Source organism: Cetorhinus maximus, unplaced genomic scaffold, assembly GCF_964194155.1.
Source record: "Cetorhinus maximus unplaced genomic scaffold, sCetMax3.hap1.1 HAP1_SCAFFOLD_3995, whole genome shotgun sequence".
Taxonomy (NCBI): Eukaryota; Metazoa; Chordata; class Chondrichthyes; order Lamniformes; family Cetorhinidae; genus Cetorhinus; species Cetorhinus maximus.
In genome coordinates, this window is record NW_027599900.1 from 2,501 (window position 1) to 20,514 (window position 18,014).

The 18,014-nt window shown below is 57.5% G+C and overlaps 1 protein-coding gene across 1 annotated transcript; it reads right to left on the reverse strand.

Annotated features, from left to right (window-relative positions):
* Nucleotides 1-4,420: 4,420 nt before the first annotated feature.
* Nucleotides 4,421-13,553, reverse strand: lpcat3 (lysophosphatidylcholine acyltransferase 3). The gene is made up of 4 exons (XM_078538131.1): nt 13,449-13,553; nt 11,622-11,728; nt 10,664-10,757; nt 4,421-4,554 (listed from the first exon to the last, which is right to left on the reverse strand). Exons 1-4 carry the CDS (start codon nt 13,465-13,467, stop codon nt 4,421-4,423), a joined length of 354 nt encoding a protein of 117 aa, XP_078394257.1. The 5' UTR covers nt 13,468-13,553.
* Nucleotides 13,554-18,014: the final 4,461 nt, after the last annotated feature.

Here is an 18,014-nt window from a genome sequence, read left to right on the forward strand (position 1 = left end):
TTCTCTCCCCACGGATGCCAGGCCGGCTGAGTTTTCCCGGCGTCTTCTATTTTCATTCCCCGAGGGGACAGTCACTGGACGTTGGAGCGGATCACAAAATTCCTAACTAACCCGACTCCCAGCCTCGCTCCCCCTTTAAGGCAACAGTCCGAAATGGATTTTGCACTTAACCCCCGCAAGGTTACCACAGCGCCCGCTCGACAGTGCAATTCCAAAGGCTTTGAACACAACCTCTTGGTGGCTGGACCAGCATTTCTTCAGAAGAGTGGCTAGAGGGTTTCGCCACCCCACCCACCCACCCTCAAGACAGGTTCACACGATGTACCTTTCACGGTTTTACACCACCACCATCCCCCCACCCCCGCCACATAACCTTCCATCCTTCTTTGTACAGGTCTTTGGGAATTTCCTTTCCCCATAATATATAAAAATCTTTCACGTTGTCAACGTGACCTCTTCCCTTTAGCCTCACTTGTCTCGCCAGCTGTGAACAATACACCGTCCGTTTGGAGAGTCAAACCACCCCTCTGCTTAGCTAACAACGCAAACTTCGTTCACATCCGATCTGGGGGGGACCCTGATCCGGGTTTATCCACCTCCATTCGGCAGGTGTGCTTTACGCCTCGCCGCTTGATCATTCCACCTCGTACTCTGAGCGTCTCTGGTCCGATTGAATCAGTCACGTGGACAGCACTGCCCACGCCCTCACCCGAAAGCCGACGGTAATGTTATGAAAAATATGACACGTTTCGAGTCGCTGGGTCAAAATCCTGGAACTCCCTCCCTAACAGCGCCGTGGGTGTACCTACACCACACGGGGACAAAATCCTGGAACTCCCTCCCTAACAGCGCCGTGGGTGTACCTACACCACACGGGGACAAAATCCTGGAAATCCCTCCCTAACAGCGCCGTGGGTGTACCTACACCACACGGGACAAAATCCTAGAACTCCCTCCCTAACAGCGCCGTGGGTGTACCTACACCACACACGGGACAAAATCCTGGAACTCCCTCCCTAACAGCGCCGTGGGTGTACCTACACCACACGGGGACAAAATCCTGGAACTCCCTCCCTAACAGCGCCGTGGGTGTACCTACACCACACGGGGACAAAATCCTGGAAATCCCTCCCTAACAGCGCCGTGGGTGTACCTACACCACACGGGACAAAATCCTAGAACTCCCTCCCTAACAGCGCCGTGGGTGTACCTACACCACACACGGGACAAAATCCTGGAACTCCCTCCCTAACAGCGCCGTGGGTGTACCTACACCACACGGGGACAAAATCCTGGAACTCCCTCCCTAACAGCGCCGTGGGTGTACCTACACCACACGGGGACAAAATCCTGGAAATCCCTCCCTAACAGCGCCGTGGGTGTACCTACACCACACGGGACAAAATCCTAGAACTCCCTCCCTAACAGCGCCGTGGGTGTACCTACACCACACAGGACAAAATCCTGGAACTCCCTCCCTAACAGCGCCGTGGGTGTTACCTACACCACACGGGACAAAATCCTGGAACTCCCTCCCTAACAGCGCCGTGGGTGTACCTACACCACACGGGGACAAAATCCTGGAACTCCCTCCCTAACAGCGCCATGGGTGTACCTACACCACACGGACAAAATCCTGGAACTCCCTCCCTAACAGCGCCGTGGGTGTACCTACACCACATGGGGACAAAATCCTGGAACTCCCTTCCTAACAGCGCCGTGGGTGTACCTACACCACACGGGGACAAAATCCTGGAACTCCCTCCCTAACAGCGCCGTGGGTGTACCTACACCACACGGACAAAATACTGGAACTCCCTTCCTAACAGCGCCGTGGGTGTACCTACACCACACGGGACAAAATCCTGGAACTCCCTCCCTAACAGCGCCACGGGTGTACCTACACCACACGGGGACTGCAGCGGCTCAAGAAAGCGGCTCACCCCCACCTTCTCAAGGGGGGCAATCAGGGGTGGGCAAGAAAGACACCTTCCAATCCCACGACCCGCTCCCATCTAGAAAGACGAGGGCAGCAGGCGCATGGGGAACACCACCGCCTGGAAGTTCCCCTCCCAGCCACTCACCATCCCGACTTGGAAATGCGACGGGGGGGGCGCTGAGGAAAACCGGGCCGACTGTCTCTGGGGTTTGGAAGAACGAAGGGGGGGGGTGATCTTGCCAGGCCGCGATTCCGATTGGGCAGGGGGGGCGTCGCCGAGGGATTGTTTCTGCAGGTCGGAGCGTCTGAAAGATTTGGCGTTGGGGGGTGGGGTGGGGAGAGGGGAGCACAGTCTCGGGATAATGGGGGGCCGATCGTTTCGAACCTTTGGTACTCTCTACCCCTGACAGGGGGTTGCAGGTGCCCCCCCCCCCATCGTCGAATACATTCGAGGCTGTGGGACAGGCGGCTTTTCAGTCTCTCGGGGGATATATGGGGAGCGGGAGTGGGAAAGAGTGAAGTCCAATCCCAAGGTCGACCATGATCGGATTCGCTTGGCGGAGCTGGGCCGGATACGAATATACGAACGAGGAGGAGGAGTACGCCACTCGGCCCCTCGAGCCTGCTCTCCCACTGAGGAAGATCACGGCCTCTGCTGCTCCCGCTCGCACTCCTGCTGCTGCTCCCCTCGCCTAACTCCCCCGCCCACCCGATAACCTTTCACCCCCACCCCCCCCGCCCCCGATAACGTTTCAACCCCTCGTTAATCAAGAATCCATCTCGCACGGCCTTAAAAAATATTCAACGTCTCCGCTCCCACCGCCTTTTGAGGGAGAGAGTTCCAAGGGCTCACCACCCTCAGTCTTAGGAGAAGAGATTGAACAGTTCCGGCCTATGCTCGCTTAAGAGTTTAGAAGGATGAGCTGAGATCTAATTGAGGTGTATAAGATGCTAAAGGGGACAGACAAAGTGGACGTGGAGCAGATGTTCCCCCTTGTGGGGCTTTCTAGAACGAGAGGCCACAGTTTTAGGCTAAGGGGGGGGTAGATTTAAATCAGAGACGAGGAGGAATTACTTCTCTCAAAGGGTCATGAATCTGTGGAATTCACTACCTCAGAGAGCAGTCGATGCCGGGACACTGAATAAATTTAAGGAGTGAGATGGACAGATTTTTAATCAGTGACGGGGTTGAAAGGTTATGGGGGAGAGGGCGGGAAATTGGGAGTTGAGGCCGAAATGAGATCAGCCACGATCGTTAATGAATGGCGGGGCAGACTCGAGGGGCTGAATGGCCTAGTCCTGCTCCTAGTTCTTATGTTCTTAAAAAAAATTCTCCTCATCTGTGTCTGAAATGGGTGACCCCTCATTTTTAAACCGTGACCCCCCCCGCCCCGAGTTGTAGATTCTCCCACCAGAGGAAACATCCTCTTCACATCCACCCTCTCGAGACCCCCTCAGGATCTTAAAAGGTTTCAAATCAAGTCGCCTCTCACTCTTCTAAACTCCAGCGGATACTAGCCTAACCTGTCCGACCTTTCCTCGCAAGACAACCCGCCCATTCCTGGTGTCGGTCTGGGAAACCTTCTCTGAACCGCGTCGACATCCAGCCTTAAATAAGGGGACCAATACCGCACACGGTGCTCCAGATGTGGTCTCACCAATCCCCTGTACAACTGAAGCACAACCTCCCCAACTCTTGTACTCAATTCCACCCCCCTCACAATAAAATGATATCACGGCTAAGAGCTTTCCTAATGGCCTGCTGTACCTGCAGACTCACCTTTTCCGATTCTTGGGACTTGGACGCCCAGATCCCTCTGCACCTCGGAGCTCTGCAACCTCTCGCTTCTTTCGATTATTCATCCCGCCAAAATGGGTCCATTTCACATTTTCCCGCCTTACGCTCCCTGTGCCCGCTCGCTTAACCCCTCTCCATCCCTTTGCGGCCTCCTCGCCGCTTGCTTCCCCGCCTATCGGTGTGGTCACCAGCAAAATTTCGCAACCATCCAAGTCATTCACGTGTTAGGCGGTGGGGTAGCGGTACTGGACACCGGACTGGTAACCCGGGGTCGATTGTTGTAAGTAAAAAAAAAAAAATCCATCTGGGTCGCTGACGTCCTTTAGGGAAAGGAAATCTGCTGCTCCTTGCTTTACATGTGACCCCAGGCCCACCTCTGACAAACGCCTTCCGGAATCGAGGGCGATTAGGGATGGGCAATAAATGTTGGCCTAGCCAGCGACACCCACGCCGCACAAAACGAATAACAAAAAGTATATATATATCGTAAACCGTTGAGGTCCCTGTGGCACGTCACCCATTACCAACCAGAAAAAATACCCATTTATGCCTACTCACTGTCTCCTGTTAGCCAACCAATCTTCTAAGCCACTTTCCACAATAAACCTTTCATGTAGCAGCTTATCAAACCTTCTGGAGGTACATCACACCCACTACCAATCCATACTAAGTACAGAATGCTCCTATTTTCCAAATTCTTTTCCATCCTCTCTCATTCCCCCTCCACCTCCCCACGCATCATGACCCGTGACCCCGTTCAACGGCCCGAGGAGCCTCACCTTGTCCTTGCCTCCGTCATAATAGTCGAGCGAGAGACCTGCGGCGGGAAGGGAGGGGGGGGGTACAAAAGGAACAATTTAGACGAGACACTTATCGCCGACGAGAAAAAGAGACGCGTCGAACCTTTTTCGTCTGGCGCTCATCAGGACACTCCGCGCGAGAGCACCGATAGAAGGGGGGAAAAAAACAATTTATACTGCACGTGAGGAGAGCGCCGATGGGTTGGCAAGCGGACGCCAATGGGTAGGGGCATCGCCGTGGCGAATGAACCAGCGGATGGTGACTGACAGTTAACTGCCAAGCATGGTTTGTCATTTTAAACCAGGAAGCTTGACCCTAGATCTCACCTCTGGGGTGGGGGGTTTTATATGTTTTTTTTCTATTCATTCACGGGATGTGGGCTTCGCTGGCTGGGCCAGCATTTATTGCCCATTCTTAGTTGAGGTGGTGGTGAGCTGCCTTCTTGAACCGCTGCAGTCCACGTAATGCAGGTACACCCACGGCGCTGTTAGGGAGGGAGTTCCAGGATTTTGTCCGTGTGGTGTAGGTACACCCACGGCGCTGTTAGGGAGGGAGTTCTAGGATTTTGTCCCCGTGTGGTGTAGGTACACCCACGGCGCTGTTAGGGAGGGAGTTCTAGGATTTTGTCCCGTGTGGTGTAGGTACACCAACGGCGCTGTTAGGGAGGGAGTTCCAGGATTTTGACCCAGCAACAGTGAAGGAACGGCCGATATATTCCCAAGTCGGGATGGTGAGTGACTTGGAGGGGAACTTCCAGGTGGTGGTGTTCCCCATGTGTCTGCAGCCCTTGTCCTTCTAGGTGGTAGTGGCCGTGGGTTTGGAAGGTGCTGTCTAAGCAGCCTTGCTGAATTCCTGCAGTGCATCTTGTAGATGGTACACACACTGCTGCCACTGTGCGTCGGTGGTAGTGGGAGTGAATGTTTGTGGATGGGGTGCCGATCGAGCAGGGGCTGCTTTGTCCTGGACGGTGTCGAGCTTCTCGAGTGTTATGGGAGCTGCAACTCATCCAGGCAAGTGGGGAGTGTCCCATCGCACTCCTGACTTGTGCCCTGTCGATGGTGGACAGGCTTTGGGGGAGTCAGGAGGTGAGTTACTCTCCGCAGGATTCCCAGCCTTTGACCTGCACAGTATTTATATGGCTAGTCCAGTTTAGTTTCTGGTCAATGGTAACCCCCAGGATGTTGATAGTGGGGATTCAGTGCCATTGGACATCAAGGGGCGATGGTTGGATTCTCTCTTGTTGGAGATGGTCATTGCCTGGCACTTGTGTGGCGCGAATGTTACTCGCCACTTGTCAGCCCTGAGCCTGGATAGTGTCCAGGTCTTGCTGCATTTTGGACACGGGGCTGCTTCAGTATCTGAGGAGTTGCGAATGGTGCTGAACATTGTGCAACCATCAGCGAACATCCCCACTTCTGACCTTATGATGGAAGGAAGGTCATTGAGGAAGCAGCTGAAGATGGTTGGACCTAGGACACTAACCTGAGGAACTCCTGCAGTGATGTCCTGGAGCTTAGATGACTGACCTCCAACAACCACAACCATCTTCCTTTGTGCTGGGTATGACTCCAACCAGCGGAGAGTTTTCTCCCTGATTCCCATTGACTCCAGTTTCGCCAGGGCTCCTTGATGCCACACTCGGTCGAATGCTGCCTCGATGTCAAGGGCAGTCGCTCTCACCTCACCTCGGGAGTTCAGCTCTTCTGTCCATGTTTGAACCAAGGCTGTAATGAGGTCGGGAGCTGAGTGGCCCTGGCTGAACCCAAACTGGGCATCAGTGAGCAGGTTATTGCTAAGCAAGTGCCTCTGGATAACGGTATTGATGATCCCTTCCATTATTTTACTGATGATGGAGAGTAGACTGATGCGGCGGTAATTGGCCGGGTTGGATTTGTCCTGCTTTTTGTGTACAGGACATACCTGAGCAATTTCCCACATAGCCGGGTAGATGCCAGTGTTGTAGCTGTACTGGAACAGCTTGGCTAGGGGCACGGCAAGTTCTGGAGCACAAGTCTTCAGTACTATTGCCGGAATATTGTCAGGGCCCATAGCCATTGCAGTATCCAGTGCCTTCAGCCGTTTCTTGATATCACGTAGAGTGAATCGAATTGGCTGAAGACTGGCATCTACGATGCTGGGGACCTCCGGAGGAGGCTGAGATAGATCATCCACTCGCCACTTCTGGCCGAAGATTGTAGCAAACGCTTCAGCCTTATCTTTTGCACTGATGTGCTGGGCTCCTCCATCATCGAGGATGGGGATATTTGTGGGGTCACCTCCTCCAGTGAGTTGTTTGATTATTCACCACCATTCACGGCTGGATGTGGCAGGACTGCAGAGCTTAGATCTGATCCGTTGGTTGTGGGATCGCTTAGCTCTGTCCATCACTTGCTGCTTATGCTGTTTGGCAGGCAAGTAGTCCTGTGTTATAGCTTCACCAGGGTTGACACCTCATTTTTAGGTAGGCCTGGTGCTGCTCCTGGCATGCCCTCCTGTACTCTTCATTGAACCAAGGCTGATCCTTGATGGTAACGGTAGAGTGGGGGGATATGAGGTTACAGATTGTGTTCGAGTACAATTCTGCTGCTGCTGATGGCCCACAGCACCTCATGGATGGCCAGTCTTGAGTTGCTAGATCTGTCTGAAATCTATCCCATTTAGCACGGTGGTAGTGCCACACAACACAATGGAGGGTATCCTCAATGTGAAGGTGGGGCTTTGTCTCCACAAGGACTGTGCGGTGGTCACTCCTACCCATACTGTCATGGACAGAGGCATCTGTAGCACGCAGGTTGGTGAGGATGAAAGTCAAGTATGTTTTTCCCCTCTTGTTGGTTCCCTCACCACCTGCCGCAGACCCGGTCTAGCAGCTATGTCCTTTAGGACTCGGCCAGTAGTGGTGCTACCGAGTCACTCTTGGTGATGGACATTGAAGTCCCCCCACCCAGAGTACATTCTGCGCCCTTGCCACCCCTCAGTGCTCCCTCCAAGTGATGTTCACCATGGAGGAAACACCGATTCCTCAGCTGAGGGATGGCGGGAGGTGGTAACCAGCAGGAGGTTTCCTTGCCCATGTTGGACCTGATGCCCATGAGACTTCACGGGGGTCCGGAGTCGAGGTTGAGGCCTCTCCTGGGCAACTCCCTCCCGACTGTATACCGCGATGCCGCCACCTCTGCTGGGGCTGTCCTGCCGGTGGGACAGGATGTACCCAGGGGTGGTGATGGTGATCCCTGGGACACTGGTCATAAGGTACGAGGGACAGGACATACCCAGGGGTGGTGATGGTGATTCCTGGGACACTGGCTATAGGGTATGATCCCGTGAGGATGACTATGTCGGGCTGTTGCTTGACTAGTCTGGGAGACGGCTCACCCAATGTTGGCACGAGCCCCCAGATGTTAGTCAGGAGGGCTTTTGGAGGGTCGACAGGGCTGCGATTGCCCTCGTCGTTTCCGGTGCCTGGGTCCGACGCCGGGTGGTCCGTCCGGGTTTCATTCCTTTTTAGCGTCTGTGCAGCGGTTTCTCACAGCGGAGCGACCACCCCAGGGGGCATTTAAGAGTCAACCACACATTGCTGCGTGGGGTCTGGAGTCACGTGGGTAGGCCAGGACCGGGCGAGGATGGCACATCTCATCCCCTGAAGGGGGCAGGAGTGAACCCGATGGGGGGTTTTTAAACGCCGATCGACCACGGCCGGATTCTTATCGAATTCAAGTTCCGCCGTGGAACCCGAGTCCCCAGAGCTTTACCCCCGGGGTCTCCGCGTTCACTAGTCCAGGGACGACAACACCGTCGCCTCCCCTCAACACGTGGGGATGACGGGTTCCCGGGAGTGAGGGGAGGGGGTCCGAGCGGATACCAAGCGAGCGGCTCCTCGTGCCTGGTGGTGGGGCCAGACGCTGGAGCTGGGGAAAGCCGTGTTGGGTCGGGGTACCTGCCACGAAACCTCCGAACGGGGGTGGGGGGGGGAGAGAAGCGCCTCGCGCCGGGAACGAGCCCTCTCGGAAGCCCGGCCGAGTCGCGGTGAAAGCCAAGTCGAGTTGGCTCCGCGGGAATCCGTTCGGCGCACTCCCGCTGGGGCGGACTGGAACGAAAACAAAAAGGTGCTTTGGACGTTCCCGTTTAATCTTGGCTGGGGGGGGGTCTTGCTGCTTTATTTGCCCCCTGCCCGCCCGCCTAGGCCCTCCGATTTGGCTCTTCCTGTCCCCTCGAGAACGATGGTCTATCGCGCCCTATACTCTCTGAACCGGGATGGTGGCGAGGGGTCAAAATGGGGGGTGACGTGGCTTTGCAGTTGTCGGGGAGGGAGGAGAAGAAGAAACTGAAGGAAGGAGATAGGACCTCGAGGAACCTCCTAGTCACAAAGGTCCTGTCGCTGTCGGGGGGGTGAAGGGGCCACAAACACACACAGACGGTTAGCTCGATTTGACGTGGGGAATCTGGGGATGCTATCCCCCGACGGTCCAGGGTTCAGTCCAGAACATTCCGTGTCCAAATGCAGCAAGACCTGGACAATATCCAGGCTCAGGGCTGACAAGTGGCGAGTAACATTCGCGCCACACAAGTGCCAGGCAATGACCATCTCCCAACAAGAGAGAATCCAACCATCGCCCCCTCGACGTTCAATGGCATCACCATCACTGAATCCCCCACTATCAACATCCTGGGGGTTACCATTGACCAGAAACTGAACTGGACCAGCCATATAAATACTGTGGCTACAAGAGCAGGTCAGAGGCTGGGAATCCTGCGGAGAGTCACTCACCTCCTGACTCCCCAATGTGTGTACCATCTACAAGATGCACTGCAGCAACTCGCCAAGGCTCCTTCGACAGCGCCGCCCAAACCCACGACCCGCTCCCATCTAGAAGGACGAGGGCAGCAGAAACATGGGGAACACCACCACCTGGAAGTTCCCCTCCGAGCCACTCACCATCCCGACTTGGGAATATATCGGCCGTTCCTTCACTGTCGCTGGGGTCAAAACCGTGGAACTCCCTCCCTAACAGCGCCGTGGGTGTACCTACACCACACGGGACAAAATTCTGGAACTCCCTCCCTAACAGCGCTGTGGGTGTACCTACACCACATGGGACAAAATCCTGGAACTCCCTCCCTAACAGCGCCGTGGGTGTACCTACACCACACGGACAAAATCCTGGAACTCCCTCTCTAACAGCACCGTGGGTGTACCTACACCACACGGACAAAATCCTGGAACTCCCTCCCTAACAGCGCCGTGGGTGTACCTACACCACACAGGGACTGCAGCGGCTCAAGAAGGCGGCTCACCCCCACCTTCTCAAGGGGGCCACTAGGGACGGGCAATAAATGCTGGGCCCGGCCAGCGAGGCCCACATCCCCGTGAATGAATTTTTAAAAACAAGCTAAAATCTCAAAGGATGTCATAGGTCAGGGGAGCAGGGTTCAAGGGACGAGGAAGAGAAGACGCCAGAAGACACTGGAACGCCGGGAAGGACAGTGTAGCTGCCCAGTCTCGACGAGTGGAATGCGAATTATCGATCTTTATTGTAAAATGGAGGTCGGCACATTGCCCTCTGAGTTAGTGATTGTCCTACTGGGCAATAAGGTGAGACATCGACAAGGCTTTTCTTACTCCGGAGTTTAGTATAGAGTGCAATGAAATCCTCCTCACCCCGCAGCGTCTCACCCGAGCCACAGAGAGTCAGTGCTGAGGGAGAGCCGCACTGTCGGAGGGTCAGGGCTGAGGGAGCGCCGCACTGTCGGAGTGTCGGTGCTGAGGGAGCGCCGCACTGTCGGAGGGTCAGTACTGAGGGAGAGCCGCACTGTCGGAGGGTCAGTACTGAGAGAGAGCCGCACTGTCGGAGAGTCAGTGCTGAGGGAGCGCCGCACTGTCGGAGGGTCAGGGCTGAGGGAGCGCCGCACTGTCGGAGTGTCGGTGCTGAGGGAGCGCCGCACTGTCGGAGGGTCAGTACTGAGGGAGAGCCGCACTGTCGGAGGGTCAGTACTGAGGGAGAGCCACACTGTCGGAGAGTCAGTGCTGAGGGAGCGCCGCTCTGTCGGAGGGTGAGCGCGAAGGGACCTCATTGATCACGCGCAACCCGCAACCTATCATGACCACTGATCGCCCCTCGACTGACCGATGAGCTTGAGTGTGAGGACACAGTGAGGCATCGTCCATTTGATGTCGTACTGGTCGGTGGCAGTGTAATAATAACCAGCCAGGAGGTATACCTGTGGAAGAGAAAGAGAGAGCGAGCGAGAGTGAGAGAGCGACATCAGACTCCGCAAAGGAAACTGCAGCCTGATAACCCTCCCTATCTCTTTAACCGCCTCAACCCCCTACACCCCTCCCTATCTCTGTAACCTCCTCCAGGCCCTACAACCCTCCCTAGCTCTGTAACCTCCTCCAGCCCCTACACCTCTCCCTATCTCTGTAACCTCCTCCACCCCCTACACCCCTCCCTATCTCTGTAACCTCCTCCAGGCCCTACAACCCTCCCTAGCTCTGTAACCTCCTCCAGCCCCTACACCTCTCCCTATCTCTGTAACCTCCTCCAGCCCCCTACAACCCCCTATCTCTGTAACCTCCTCCAGCCCCTACAACCCTATCTCTGTAACCTCCTCCATCCCCTACACCCCTCCCTATCTCTGTAAATTCCACCAGACCCTACAAACCTCAGCTCTCTGTAACAGTTTAGAGGGAGCTTTACTCTGTATCTAACCCCGTGCTGTCCCTGTCCTGGGAGTGTTTGATGGGGGGACGGTGTAGAGGGAGCTTTACTCTGTATCTAACCCCGTGCTGTACATGTCCTGGGAGTGTTTGATGGGGACGGTGTAGAGGGAGCTTTGCTCTGTATCTAACCCCGTGCTGCACCTGTCCTGGGAGTGTTGGATGTGGACGGTGTAGAGGGAGCTTTACTCTGTATCTAACCCCGTGCTGTACCTGTCCTGGGAGTGTTTGATGGGGACAGTGTAGAGGGAGCTTTACTCTGTATCTAACCCCGTGCTGTACCTGCCCTGGGAGTGTTGGATGTGGACGGTGTAGAGGGTGTGAGAGTGACCGCGCTTATCCACGGCTATAGGGAAGAACCTTACCATTTGAAATAGGAAAGTGGCAGCAATGCCTGTGAGTGTCCTTCCTATAAGTCGCAGAACCAGAAATTGAAAGAGCACACAGACGACCGAATGCAACATCTGGTAACCTATTCAGGAAGAGATGTGAGGGTGGGGGGAGGGGGGGGGGCAGCGAGGGTGGGGGGAGGGGGGGAGCGAGGGTGGGGGGAGCGGGGGAGCGAGGGTGGGGAGGGAGTGAGAGAGAAAGAGACAGTGAGATAGGATTGGAACATGTATTGGGCCAGTGCAGAGTCCCTGCGACGCTAGAAATACTTTAGCAGCCCCGGGGTCTCTCTCCAAACCTCGAGCGAGGTCGCGTTAACTGGAGGGTCTGGGGCTGACTCACCCGCAGACGAGGCACTTTGGCGCCCTCAGTACCGTCCCTCCGACAACGCAGTGGACCCCCAGAGCCCCGGACACACAGAGAGAGAGAGAGCGCGCGGGGAGCGGCGCACAGAGACAGAGAGAGCGCGCGGGAGCGGCGCACAGAGACAGAGAGAGCGCGCGGGAGCGGCGCACAGAGAGAGAGAGAGCGCGCGGGAGCGGCGCACAGAGACAGAGAGAGCGCGCGGGAGCGGCGCACAGAGACAGAGAGAGCGCGCGGGAGCGGCGCACAGAGACAGAGAGAGCGCGCGGGAGCGGCGCACAGAGACAGAGAGAGCGCGCGGGAGCGGCGCACAGAGACAGAGAGAGCGCGCGGGAGCGGCGCACAGAGAGAGAGAGAGCGCGCGGGAGCGGCGCACAGAGAGAGAGAGCGCGCGGGAGCGGCGCACAGACAGAGAGAGCGCGCGGGAGCGGCGCACAGAGACAGAGAGAGCGCGCGGGAGCGGCGCACAGAGAGAGAGCGCGCGGGAGCGGCGCACAGACAGAGAGAGCGCGCGGGAGCGGCGCACAGACAGAGAGAGCGCGCGGAGCGGCGCACAGACAGAGAGAGCGCGCGGGAGCGGCGCACAGACAGAGAGAGCGCGCGGGGAGCGGCGCACAGACAGAGAGAGCGCGCGGGAGCGGCGCACAGACAGAGAGAGCGCGCGGGAGCGGCGCACAGACAGAGAGAGCGCGCGGGAGCGGCGCACAGACAGAGAGAGCGCGCGGGAGCGGCGCACAGACAGAGAGAGCGCGCGGGAGCGGCGCACAGACAGAGAGAGCGCGCGGGAGCGGCGCACAGACAGAGAGAGCGCGCGGGAGCGGCGCACAGACAGAGAGAGCGCGCGGGAGCGGCGCACAGACAGAGAGAGCGCGCGGGAGCGGCGCACAGACAGAGAGAGCGCGCGGGAGCGGCGCACAGACAGAGAGAGCGCGCGGGAGCGGCGCACAGATAGAGAGAGCGCGCGGGAGAGGAACAGAGGAGAGAGAGAGAGCGGGAGCGACACAGAGAGACAGACAGACAGATAGGGAAAGACAGCGTGCGGGGAGAGCTTCAGGTGTTTCACTCCGGGGACGAGGAGACATCGTGCGGAACCGGCCGACATTCTCCAGAGTTGAGACGACGAGTGGCGATCCCGTCTGGAGGGTGTAAACCTTGGAGAGGGTCCCCCCACCCCACCATCCCACCACCACCACCGCTGCTGCACCGGCCCGGCTCACCAGAATGCAACATGGGGGCAGCGTCGCGCGTCCAGGGGGGCGGCCGTCTTGGACCGAGATGAGGGGGAATTTCCCCACCTTCCTGGGCAGGGGGAATACGAGGCGGAGCTGAGGCTCCTCGACCTCAGAGGGGGCTTGGTCCTCGAGGGGCCCGACTGGCCACCGTCCCTGTCTCCCGGTCGCAGTCCTGCCCTCAGCCTTGCCCGGCCCGTGACGCTCACTCACCGAAATTAAAATACGCCATCCACAAGCCCAAGGCGGTGTTGTAGAGATGAATGACATGCGGCTCACTCCCGTGGAGCACTCGCCTGTGGAAAAGGGCGAAAGGGTATCCTGGAGGGGTGTGGGGGAGAGCGAGAGAGAGAGAGGGGGGGGGAGAGAGACGGAGAGAGAGAGAGAGAGACGGAGAGAGAGAGAGAGAGACGGAGAGAGAGAGAGAGAGACGGAGAGAGAGAGAGAGAGACGGAGAGAGAGAGAGAGAGACGGAGAGAGAGAGAGAGAGACGGAGAGAGAGAGAGAGAGACGGAGAGAGAGAGAGAGAGACGGAGAGAGAGAGAGAGAGACGGAGAGAGAGAGAGAGAGACGGAGAGAGAGAGAGAGAGACGGAGAGAGAGAGAGAGAGACGGAGAGAGAGAGAGAGAGACGGAGAGAGAGAGAGAGAGACGGAGAGAGAGAGAGAGAGACGGAGAGAGAGAGAGAGAGACGGAGAGAGAGAGAGAGACGGAGAGAGAGAGAGAGAGACGGAGAGAGAGAGAGAGAGACGGAGAGAGAGAGAGAGAGACGGAGAGAGAGAGAGAGAGACGGAGAGAGAGAGAGAGAGACGGAGAGAGAGAGAGAGAGACGGAGAGAGAGAGAGAGAGACGGAGAGAGAGAGAGAGAGACGGAGAGAGAGAGAGAGAGACGGAGAGAGAGAGAGAGAGACGGAGAGAGAGAGAGAGAGACGGAGAGAGAGAGAGAGAGACGGAGAGAGAGAGAGAGAGACGGAGAGAGAGAGAGAGACGGAGAGAGAGAGAGACGGAGAGAGAGAGACGGAGAGAGAGAGACGGAGAGAGAGAGACGGAGAGAGAGAGACGGAGAGAGAGAGACGGAGAGAGAGAGACGGAGAGAGAGAGACGGAGAGAGAGAGACGGAGAGAGAGAGACGGAGAGAGAGAGACGGAGAGAGAGAGACGGAGAGAGAGAGACGGAGAGAGAGAGACGGAGAGAGAGAGACGGAGAGAGAGAGACGGAGAGAGAGACGGAGAGAGAGAGACGGAGAGAGAGAGACGGAGAGAGAGAGACGGAGAGAGAGAGACGGAGAGAGAGAGACGGAGAGAGAGAGACGGAGAGAGAGAGACGGAGAGAGAGAGACGGAGAGAGAGAGACGGAGAGAGAGAGACGGAGAGAGAGAGACGGAGAGAGAGAGACGGAGAGAGAGAGACGGAGAGAGAGAGACGGAGAGAGAGAGACGGAGAGAGAGAGACGGAGAGAGAGAGACGGAGAGAGAGAGACGGAGGAGAGAGGAAGGACGAGAGAGAGAGACGGAGAGAGAGAGACGGAGAGAGAGAGACGGAGAGAGAGAGACGGAGAGAGAGAGACGGAGAGGACGGAGAGAGAGAGACGGAGAGACGGAGACGGAGAGAGAGAGACGGAGACGGAGAGAGAGAGACGGAGACGGAGAGAGAGAGACGGAGACGGAGAGAGAGAGACGGAGACGGAGAGAGAGAGACGGAGACGGAGAGAGAGAGACGGAGACGGAGAGAGAGAGACGGAGACGGAGAGAGAGAGACGGAGACGGAGAGAGAGAGACGGAGACGGAGAGAGAGAGACGGAGACGGAGAGAGAGAGACGGAGAGAGAGAGAGAGACGGAGAGAGAGAGAGAGACGGAGAGAGAGAGAGAGACGGAGAGAGAGAGAGAGACGGAGAGAGAGAGAGAGACGGAGAGAGAGAGAGAGACGGAGAGAGAGAGAGACGGGAGAGAGAGAGAGAGACGGAGAGAGAGAGAGAGACGGAGAGAGAGAGAGAGACGGAGAGAGAGAGAGAGACGGAGAGAGAGAGAGAGACGGAGAGAGAGAGAGAGACGGAGAGAGAGAGAGAGACGGAGAGGAGAGAGAGACGGAGAGAGAGAGAGAGAGACGGAGAGAGAGAGAGAGAGACGGAGAGAGAGAGAGAGAGACGGAGAGAGAGAGAGAGACGGAGAGAGAGAGAGAGAGACGGAGGAGAGAGAGAGAGACGGAGAGAGAGAGAGAGAGACGGAGAGAGAGAGAGAGACGGAGAGAGAGAGACGGAGAGAGAGAGAGAGACGGAGAGAGAGAGAGAGACGGAGAGAGAGAGAGAGACGGAGAGAGAGAGAGAGACGGAGAGAGAGAGAGAGACGGAGAGAGAGAGAGAGACGGAGAGAGAGAGAGAGACGGAGAGAGAGAGAGAGACGGAGAGAGAGAGAGAGAGACGGAGAGAGAGAGAGAGAGACGGAGAGAGAGAGAGAGAGACGGAGAGAGAGAGAGAGACGGAGAGCGAGAGAGAGACGGAGAGCGAGAGAGAGACGGAGAGCGAGAGAGAGACGGAGAGAGAGAGAGAGAGACGGAGAGAGAGAGAAGAGAGACGGGAGAGAGAGAGAGAGACGGAGAGAGAGAGAGAGACGGAGAGAGAGAGGGAGACGGAGAGAGAGAGAGGGAGACGGAGAGAGAGAGAGAGGGAGACGGAGAGAGAGAGAGAGGGAGACGGAGAGAGAGAGAGGGAGACGGGGAGCGGGACAGAGCGAGAGAGAGGGGGAGCGGGACAGAGCGAAGAGAGAGAGAGAAGGGGAGCGGGACAGAGCGAGAGAGAGAGAAGGGGGAGCGGGACAGAGCGAGAGAGAGAGAAGGGGGAGCGGGACAGAGCGAGAGAGAGAGAAGGGGAGCGGGACAGAGCGAGAGAGAGAGAAGGGGAGCGGGACAGAGCGAGAGAGAGAGAGGGGGAGCGGGACAGAGCGAGAGAGAGAGAGGGGAGCGGGACAGAGCGAGACAGAGAGAGGGGGAGCGGGACAGAGCGAGACAGAGAGAGGGGGAGCGGGACAGAGCGAGACAGAGAGAGGGGGAGCGGGACAGAGCGAGAGAGAGAGAGGGGGAGCGGGACAGAGCGAGAGAGAGAGAGGGGGAGCGGGACAGAGCGAGACAGAGAGCGGAGAGAGAAAGCGAAATCGTTAACGACAAAGTTATAACAGCCATTGCACAGTCCACACACCCGAAACAACCTGGCAATGATGTCCCCAGCAGCACAGCCGCAGCTCCTTTTATGATAAACATTCACGCGCTCTGTAAAAACGATCGAGCGATGACCCAATACGCAGCGAGAAATTTCCACAGCAGGGTTTTGATGGCGTGGACGCGGGGAAAGGGGTGATTCCTCCACTGGGCGGGGTGGGAGAAGAGGGTCACTCGAGGCTCTCGGACAGGCGACGGACGGTGAGAAACCCGATCTGGGGGCATTCGGGAGAAAGGTCCCTGACCCAGAGAGAGAGAGAGAGAGAGAGGGCGGGGAGAGTGTGGAGGTCACTGTGGCTGCAGGGAGTGGGGTCGAGGGGGATTCGTGTCGATGTATTTAACGGGAAAGGAGAGGCGGGCGTGAGGGAGAGGGAATAGAGGGTGGTGAGGACAGATTTGGATAGGGAAACCAGGTTCGAGCGCAGCATGAGCTGAACTGGGACCAGCCAGATAAATACTGTGGCTACAAGAGCAGGTCAGAGGCTGGGAATCCTGCGGAGAGTAACTCACCTCCTGACTCCCCGCCAAAGCCTGTCCACCATCGACAAGGCACAAGTCAGGAGTGCGATGGGACACTCCCCACTTGTCTGGATGAGTTGCAGCTCCCACAACGCTCGAGAAGCTCGACACCGTCCAGGACAAAGCAGCCCCCCCTGCTCGATCGGCACCCCATCCACAAACATTCACTCCCTCCACCACCGACGCACAGTGGCAGCAGCGTGTGTACCATCTACAAGATGCACTGCAGCAACTCGCCAAGGCTCCTTCGACAGCGCCGCCCAAACCCACGACCCGCTCCCGTCTAGAAGGACGAGGGCAGCAGACACATGGGGAACACCCACCACCTGGAAGTTCCCCTCCGAGCCACTCAGGCAGGGACAGAGAGGGAGAGTCAGGGGTGGGGGAGTGAGAGGCGGAGAGGGTGAGGGAGGGTATTACTGAGTTTAGGCTCCCCCCACCCCCAGGCAGCTGAAGGCCCGGCCTCCAATACCGGAGAGATGGGAAACGGGGGAACGCTCCAGAGGCCGGGATTGGAGGAGCGCAGAGATTGTGGAGGGTGGCAGGAGGTTACAGAGATAGGAAGAGTCAGTGCCGAGGGAGCGCCGCACTGTCGGAGGGTCAGTGCTGAGGGAGAGCCGCACTGTCGGATGGTCAGTGCTGAGGGAGAGACGCACTGTCGGAGGGTCAGTACTGAGGGAGAGACGCACTGTCGGAGGGTCAGTACTGAGGGAGAGACGCACTGTCGGAGGGTCAGTACTGAGGGAGCGCCGCACTGTCGGAGGGTCAGTGCTGAGGGAGAGACGCACTGTCGGAGGGTCAGTACTGAGGGAGCGCCGCACTGTCGGAGGGTCAGTGCTGAGGGAGCGCCGCGCTGTCGGAGGGTCAGTGCTGAGGGAGAGCCGCACTGTTGGAGGGTCAGTACTGAGGGAGTGCCGCACTGTCGGAGGGTCAGTACTGAGGGAGAGACGCACTGTTGGAGGGTCAGTACTGAGGGAGAGCCGCACTGTCGGAGGGTCAGTGCTGAGGGAGAGACGCACTGTCGGAGGGTCAGTACTGAGGGAGCGCCGCA

Coding starts and splice junctions, on each gene's coding strand:
- lpcat3 (XM_078538131.1), bottom strand. Junction 10,758..11,621: donor CCACTTTCCTATTTCAAATG/GTAAGGTTCTTC, acceptor TCTCTTCCACAG/GTATACCTCCTGGCTGGTTA. Junction 4,555..10,663: donor CCTCACACTCAAGCTCATCG/GTCAGTCGAGGG, acceptor TTCCCGCCGCAG/GTCTCTCGCTCGACTATTAT.